This window comes from Notothenia coriiceps, unplaced genomic scaffold, assembly GCF_000735185.1.
Source record: "Notothenia coriiceps isolate Sejong01 unplaced genomic scaffold, NC01 NC01_scaffold00000497, whole genome shotgun sequence".
Classification (NCBI taxonomy): Eukaryota; Metazoa; Chordata; class Actinopteri; order Perciformes; family Nototheniidae; genus Notothenia; species Notothenia coriiceps.
In genome coordinates this window covers 109316-117128 of record NW_011333198.1, presented here as the reverse complement: position 1 = coordinate 117128, position 7813 = coordinate 109316, and the positions used below count along the sequence as shown (strand labels likewise).

The 7813-nt window shown below is 39.8% G+C and overlaps 2 protein-coding genes across 2 annotated transcripts in view; one reads left to right on the top strand and one right to left on the bottom strand.

Annotated features, from left to right (window-relative positions):
• Positions 1–998: 998 nt before the first annotated feature.
• Positions 999–3791, bottom strand: LOC104955160 (protein flightless-1 homolog). Its single transcript, XM_010782406.1, has 5 exons — positions 3655–3791; positions 2274–2384; positions 1656–1727; positions 1415–1495; positions 999–1277 (listed from the first exon to the last, which is right to left on the bottom strand). The coding sequence occupies exons 1-5, from the start codon at positions 3715–3717 to the stop codon at positions 1026–1028; spliced, it is 579 nt and encodes a 192-aa protein (XP_010780708.1). The 5' UTR covers positions 3718–3791; the 3' UTR covers positions 999–1025.
• A 1028-nt stretch (positions 3792–4819) lies between these two features.
• Positions 4820–7813, top strand: part of LOC104955152 (desumoylating isopeptidase 1-like) — a 4652-nt gene continuing 1658 nt past the window's right edge. Inside the window, exons 1-5 of the mRNA XM_010782392.1 lie at positions 4820–4994; positions 5277–5298; positions 6072–6141; positions 6590–6699; positions 6871–6993. Coding sequence (XP_010780694.1) covers positions 4904–4994; positions 5277–5298; positions 6072–6141; positions 6590–6699; positions 6871–6993 — 416 coding nt within the window. The 5' untranslated portion in view covers positions 4820–4903. The remainder of the gene's footprint in view (positions 4995–5276; positions 5299–6071; positions 6142–6589; positions 6700–6870; positions 6994–7813) is intronic.

Here is a 7813-nt window from a genome sequence, read left to right as displayed (position 1 = left end):
CCTCAAGGGCCGTACCAAATGGTCTCGCGGGCCGTATACGGCCCGGAGGCCGGAGGTTCCCCACCCCTGCCTTGTATAATACCCGATTTAACGTTATTTGTCTCTTTATTTCTGTGTGTGTGTGAGCAGCCAGCTGCCAGCCATGGTGGCGTTACAGACTCTCCACCTGAGGAACACCCAGAGGACCCAGACCAACATGCCAACCAGCCTGGAGGGCCTGACACAGTTAGCAGGTAACACACATAGAGAAACTTGTTTTCTTCCAGAGCTTTTTTCGGGGCCTGGAACATTCTTCTTCTTCTTCCGATTACCTCTTGGCACGGTGGTACATTTTTCACATAGCAGTACAGTCAAAGTAAAACATTTCAGAGTCTTAAACATTCGCCACCTGACAGGCAACAGAGAAGCAGTCTTTCTCTCCCCGTGGAAACGATTATTCTCTAACACTATTAGTGGTGCATTTTCAGATGAAAACAGACTTCTTGACCATTGCTACTGACTACTAACTCATAAGAGAAGTCAATGTTTCAATTGCTAGATTAGGAAACAGATTAGGGAAACACAGTTGCTCTGGGGAAACATACTCCTTACTAACCCGTGTTCCCTCTGTCCTCCCGTCCCTCCCAGATGTCGACCTGTCNATATCACACCTTGTATAATACCCGATTTAACGTGTGTGTGTGTGTGTGTGTGTGTGTGTGTGTGTGTGTGTGTGTGTGTGTGTGTGTGTGTGTGTGTGTCACACACACACACACACACACACACACACACACACACACACACACACACACACACACACACACACACACGTTAAATCGGGTATTATACAAGGTGTGATATTGCCATTGCGACATTGGAGGATTTTGTCATTATCATTATAAATATATGAATGATCATGGTGTGATTTCTTTTGAATGGATCTGTACCAAACATAAATGTTTTGTTAAGTAGAACACAATTTATAGGCCTGTATTTGTGCAGCCCTGATGTGAAGTAAGAGGAAATAATGACAGAGTTCTGTCTCCTCACCGCAGCTGGGCATGCATCAGCGGGTTGTTGTTCAGTGTGAGCGTCTGCAGGTGGACGAGGCGTCTCATCTGCGGCGGCAGGCTGTCCAGCTTGTTGTCGCTCAGGTCCAGATACAGCAGGTCTGTCAGGTTGATGAACAGCTGGTTGGGGATGGCGTCGATGCTGTTGTGGCTCAGATTCAGAACCAGCATGTTCCTGCTGTTCTCCAGGTCCCGGGGGATCTCCGTCAGCTGGTTGAAACTCAAGTCCTGAAGGGGAATAAGGGGAAATGTGGCGTTTTTTTAAGACAATACTGTCAGGGAGGTAGAGTTATGTTCTATGTGTTGTTGTAAAAATGGTGGGTTGGTAAGCAGATACATTGGGATTGTGTGAGAGTATTACATACCAGCACAGAGAGGTCATCTAGCTGAAAGATGTCATCGGGGACTCCGGAGTTTTTCAGGTTGTTGGCTCTGGCTACCACCGCCTGTACAGATATAGAAACACAATCAGGGCAATATAAAAGCTACACATTGGTACGAGGAGAAAGGGGCCATATTAAAAGCATCAGATTGAAATGTACAGTGCTTATGGCTTGTAAGAAATTGCCACATGCTTTGTCTTGTGCGTGTGTGGGTGTCACTTACCCGTAGGTTGGGTAAGCTGGACAGTTCTCCATGTAGAGTGGTCAGGCTGTTGTGACTCACTGAAAGATGTTCCTGAAGAAGAACAACAGAGGTTTTGTTTACACACTGCACCAAGAAAGAAAATATCACCTATAACTCCATAAATACACTCTACAAGGTCCAGTGTGCAACGTACTTCTTGCACTAATTCTCATTGGTCACTAAACAGAATAATTCAACGGAAAACAGGATCAAATCAAGACTGATAAACACAGCCCAGACACTGTGACTCCTTGTTGAGATAGCAGACTAATCTTATTTACCTAAAACTGGTAAGAGCAAGCATGTTAGCGTGGATCACCTTTTCACCGCAGCCTGCTGAGTAAAGCTTTGGAGGTTCAGATTAGATAATCCTATCAAAGATACGAAGGATTAAAGTAAGGCTGAGTGTTTTATCAAATGAGGTTGAACTGTTCTCTAAATCTACTGATGTGAAGTCCCTTGTTACTCACACATTAAATATAAACAATTAACAATACTGTTCCCAACCATGCATTTATAGATGGCTTGGGGAATGACATTAACATAGGTTGCTATAGGTGACAACTACGATTTCAAGTGCAGTCCTGAAGGTCTCACCAGCTTCTGCAGAGAGGCCAGCTCCTCTGGGAGGTAACACAGTCCGGTCCTGTTCAGCTTCAGCCATCGCAGACTGCTCATACACTTCACATGCTCGGGGAAGTACCCGCCCTGTAACGACAGAGAGGAAAGGAAGGTCAATGCTAGAACTTTGTAAAGTTAAATCGAGAGGAAGTTGGTGGAGGGTGCAAATAAAACACCCAACATTGTCTGATTACCTAAATCTTTTGAGATTGAAATGTTGGTGTAAAACCCTTAGATGTAGTAACTATAATACATAATGGAGATATTTTTTTACTGAAACAGCTCAAAAAAGCTAAGTTCAAACAGGTATTTGTTTCCGGAAATGTTCCAAATGATTACCATATGTTTAGCTAAATGTATTAAACACAGCATATGAACCTTGTATATCCATAAGAATAAGAACAGTACATTTCTTGTATGCACCTACAAACCCTGATAGAAGTTGACAGCCTTGCTGGTTTATTGTGGGTCAACTTGTCAAGAACAACTACGTGATTTAAATCAACTACATGAGTTTTGAAAGCAGAGATTTAGCTAGCTGTGATGTGCAGTATTTTATAGTCGGGATAAGAAACCTTCCAGTCAGTCGTTATGATTCATCGTTCATTCAAATGATGTCATCCTGTACTATAGATATAAGCAGCCAATCCTTTAACAATAAGGTTATTTATCCAGCTTCGTACTATTTTCATACCAACATGGCAGCTAGCATTACGCACACAAATAGTTCTGACAGTTAGAATACATGCCAGATGATCTCAGCTGTCACCTCTGCCAGTTGGGCTGCTTTTAATTCCAGTGTCTCAAACTAAGCTCACAAAGTGTGTCTGTTTTCAATCTTGCAACCATGACGACATTGAGTCAACAAACTCTAAAACTGTAACCAAATGTATTGATGTGTTGGCCTTGTAGGTTAGTGATTGTAGTTAAACGCTGATAAAGCTGAGACATGTTGTGAAGGGAAGTTTGAGTCACAGAGTTAGCCAACAGTGAAGCTAAGTTTGCTAGCTAATGTGACGTTGAAACTAGAGCTAAAGATCCCAAACTACACAGAATGAGCTAACGTGTACCCATAACAAAGTAAAAAACGAACCCTTTCAGCCCATCCCTCTAAATAGAAAGTGGTCAAATGCCAGGAAACAGGCTAGTGACGGAAACCAGACAGCTACTTTGTCCATGTCAAACTGACAACTGGCTAACGCCCAATGCTAGCGACGTTAAGCTAAGCTAGTGTTTAGCGAGTTTAGCCTTTAGCCGTTTGTTGTGACTGTCTAACTTGGGTTAGCTTTAGCTAGCTAGCTCAACGTGTTAAACCGCGACGAATTCAATACCAGCAAAAACATATTGGAAGACTTACTTTAAAGTCGTTTCCACTGAGATCTACCCCCCTGATGAAGGGAAGAACTCCGGTGGAAGCCATTTCTGGTTGCTTTATCAGCTGCTCTGCCCTCAACTGTCTATTTTGGTTCAGAGGCAGGCAGGGTTGTGGCTGCGGCACACTTCTTCTTCGTTTGTTTTAATGGCGGGCGACAAACCAACGTTTGACGGTGCATGCCGCCACCTACTGTATTGGAGTGTGTATCGTCAAGACTGAAAGACAATTACATTAAAGAAAACCATGCTAAATTCTAGAAATAAAAACGGTATTGTTGACATATTTAATTAAAGACCGTTGAAAAACCAACAAACACGACGACACCAGTGTTGTGCAATATGTACCTATTTTGAATTAGTATTATTACTGGCTGCCTTCTGATTTTGACAATTGTAATTGTCTAATACGAATCTGTAAATTACTATTTGCAATATATGATTGTTCAACACGTTTTTTGTATACACTTCACTTCAGTATTTCTCTTTCTATAGTGAATCTTTACAACATAATAACACATGTTCAACTGTCTTCTAATCGGATGTTTTCATGATGAATAATGTATCATTGAGTCCAGTATGTCCTGATCTCATCCTGGAGAAAACTGCGCACATTCTTTTCTGCAAATTCCCTTTAAACTTTGACACTTTGACAGACTTCTGAATATTATTATAACCTCTACCAACAGTTACCGCCACCCGCTGTTCCGGAATGAACCAAAGGTTAATATTAGTGTGTGTACAGCGCCATCTAGGGGTTTTAACCAGGGACTACAATGCACCCAGGTCTGTGTGGGTGTCCCGTTTTCTACAAGGACTTGCTTATGTGTTTGCTTATGAGTGTGGGGCACTAGATTAACAAGATTAAATATTCAGGAATTTTTCTGTGTTATCTGAAGGGATCATCAGTTGCAAATGTCTTTTTTTTCTTATCTAAAGTGGCACATTTTCAGCAAAAACTGCGGTTACATAGAAACTGTCAAGTCATTAAGCGATAGTGATAGTAAAACCGGAAGAGGTATAACTTATTTTCAAAATAAGAAGATTTCTTAAGGAAACTCACGATGACTTGCTGGCGTCTTGCGAAAAAATGTTTTATTTTGAAGGCGGTTGAAGCAGTGGAATCGGAAGTGTTTTTGTATGAGATCCTCCCGGTCAGCTGTGCGGCTAAATATCCGTCGCTTAGCCAGCCAAGAAACACATTCAATAAAAAAAGCTATTTTAGGTTTTACATTATGGATAATAATGTAACGCGATACAATGTTCAGCTATATATTTATGATTTATCGAGAGGAATGGCCCGCAGCCTTAGTCCCATCATGTTAGGTAAGTGCAGACAAAAAATCCGGCCTTGGACACAAATAGGGGATTTATTATGTATTAACAGTTTGTATGTAATCATTAGCGTTCAGTGAACCGATGTTTGGTTAAACCATCAAGATTTTTTAATGCATTTATTTTGAAAATATAATGTGAATCGTGACTGATTTATGTTTCTACCTCTTAAGAAATGACTCGGGTCTTGATACAAAACTGATACACTTGTAAGTTACAGCTGCACTGAATGTCGTCTGCTACCGATTCATTTTGTACCCCTTTTTGTTACAGGAAAGCAACTGGATGGTATATGGTATGAACCCTTTTATTTTATTTTGACAGCTGTCTTTTTGATATCTAAAACGACCTCTTGAGTTGTGAAAACATTGCAAGTCCAGGCCATTGACCCATTCATTATCACAGAAAACACATGACTTAATATAATATAATACTGTAATGTTGGAAACAGTTACTCGAAATGTGACTATTTCTGTCCTTAATTTAAAGCTGAAACCAACGATTATTCTCATTATTGATTAATTGACAAGAATAAAAAAAGAAGTATCTATTTTTCAAAATCCAAGGTGACTCTCATTGTCTTGTTTTGTTAGTCCAAAACCATAAAATATATAATAAAAAGTAAGATTCTGAAAACAGCTAATTTGTTCATACAAAATAAAACATTTCATAAAAATAAGCAATCAGTGATTTGCCATTTATTTTTGTGACATTAAGCTAATAAATAAAAGAACTTATTGTTAGCAGCTCAAACTTATTTTGTTATTGAGTAATGTTTTTGTATTTAGCTTAAAGTAATTCAAAAAAAGTAGAGCATCATTTAACAATATAAGAGATTGTATTGAAAACAATTATAATACATACTTTGGGAGTTCATTATAACAATCAATTGATCAAATGCTGGGTTTTTAATTTGTATTACTGTGTATTGCTATGAGTTATTAGGTTGGCTAACTGGTTTATAGCTTGCTTTTTTGTAAAGAGACACTTAGTTACAATTTTAAATAAATACAATTCCACTGTTCTGAGCTTTACTTACATCTTTGATAACTGTGTGCTTTCTCACAGGCACACAGCAATAGTGGCATACGGTGAGGAGTTCTTCTACGGAGGGGAGGGGATCTCCAGCTGTCCGCCGGTGAGTCTGTGTAAAGGGGACTGACTCCTTTCACAACTCTCAGTTATTTTCCACAAGCTTATTAAGAAAAAGTATGCAAACAAAAAGTGACAGCAGAGAGATTTATCAACATTTCTTAGTTTGATTTTTTTCGCTAAGATTATAACTCTTGAAAACTTGAATTATAAAAAAAAAAAAAAAAAAGGTTTTACTTTAGGTAATGTATACATCTATAAGTACAATATTTACGTGTAGTGTCTTACAATATTTATCGAGTTTTACAATTCATTTTCCACTTCAATAATGTGTTATTGAAGTGGCCTATGATAGTGTGGATTTACAAACAGGGAGTCTGTAAATCCACATAGTATTGGTGAAAGGAAACAACTGAATCAACTAGTTTTTCCCTGCTCATGGATGTCATATGACGTGTATGTTATGAGATGTTTGTTTACTGTGTGTTTGTCAGGGTGGGACGATGCTGGGTCCTCCAGACACAGTGGTGGAGCTTGGAGAGACCGAAGTAACTGATGAGATCTTCATGGAGTACCTTTCTTCCCTGGGAGAAAGCACATACAGGTCGAGTAACTGCTAAATAGCTGTTCTTCAAGGCAAATCAAGACACATAGTATTCATCTTAAAGAAAAAGGGATTCTCAACAAGTTGAATTGTCGTATCGTAAGTCTAATTTCACAAATCTACTGAAAAACTATTATTTGATATATTTTGTCCTTTTTTCTCTTGGTTCAGAGGAGACAGGTATCGTCTGTTTGAGCACAACTGCAACACCTTCACCAACGAGGTGGCTCAGTTCATGACGGGCAACTCCATCCCATCCCACATCACCGACCTCCCATCAGAAATCCTCTCCACGTGAGTGTTGAACTCAATCTGTCCGCTCCCTGTGACTCCAATCGAAGGTTTAAGAAAATACAATGCAAAATAGTCACAATAATATGAATAATAACATATGTGAAAATAGCTTAGCTAACATCAAGCTTCTGGAAAATGTAGTTATAATTAGAAGTGGTTTACTACTCCCGAAGTCAGTAGGGGCTTGGACTGTGAGCCGCAGGGTCGCCGGTTCAAGTCCCCGAACAGACCTAAATATGGAGTGTGGACTGCTACCGGACACCCCCCTTCCCCCCCTCACTCCCATTGCAATAGCTGCCCACTGCTCCTAGTACTAGACTCCTGGTACTAGGATGGGTTAAAAGCAGAGAACACATTTCACTGTGTGCTGTGTGCTCTGCATGTGAGACCATTACAGAGGGTTTCATCCCTCCCAATATTATTATATGTAAACTATCCATTCTATGTGTCTGGGTCAACCTGCTGTCATACAATCTTAAATGAAACTGCCAAAATGTAGCTAAACAAATATGTTTTATGCAGAAAAATGTATTAACCCAGCAGGAAGACCAATTTCTCAATGTCGAGTATACCTGCTGCAGAGCCACTATTTCAAGTATGCATTTCAACAGTCCTTCAGCGCCACTCAATGACGTAGTATACTTGAAATAGTGGCTCTGCAGCAGGTATACTCGACATTGAGAAACGGCCCAAAGCAGGCACATTCTTTTAAAATGCATGAATGAAAAGGGGTTTAAATGTATGGTTTAGGCAACAAAAAAAAAGGCCCGGTAACCAAAGAAAAAGCGTTTCTTTTATTCTTTTTTTTTTTTTTTTTAAA

Bases quoted from the DNA above. Each gene is read 5' to 3' on its own strand.
- LOC104955160 (XM_010782406.1), bottom strand. From the start codon at position 3,717: ATGGCTTCCACCGGAGTTCTTCCCTTCATCAGGGGGGTAGATCTCAGT. The intron at 2,385-3,654 runs GTAAGTCTTCCA...CTGTCGTTACAG, and splicing joins TCAGTGGAAACGACTTTAAA to GGCGGGTACTTCCCCGAGCA. The intron at 1,278-1,414 runs GTATGTAATACT...ATTCCCCTTCAG, and splicing joins TAGATGACCTCTCTGTGCTG to GACTTGAGTTTCAACCAGCT.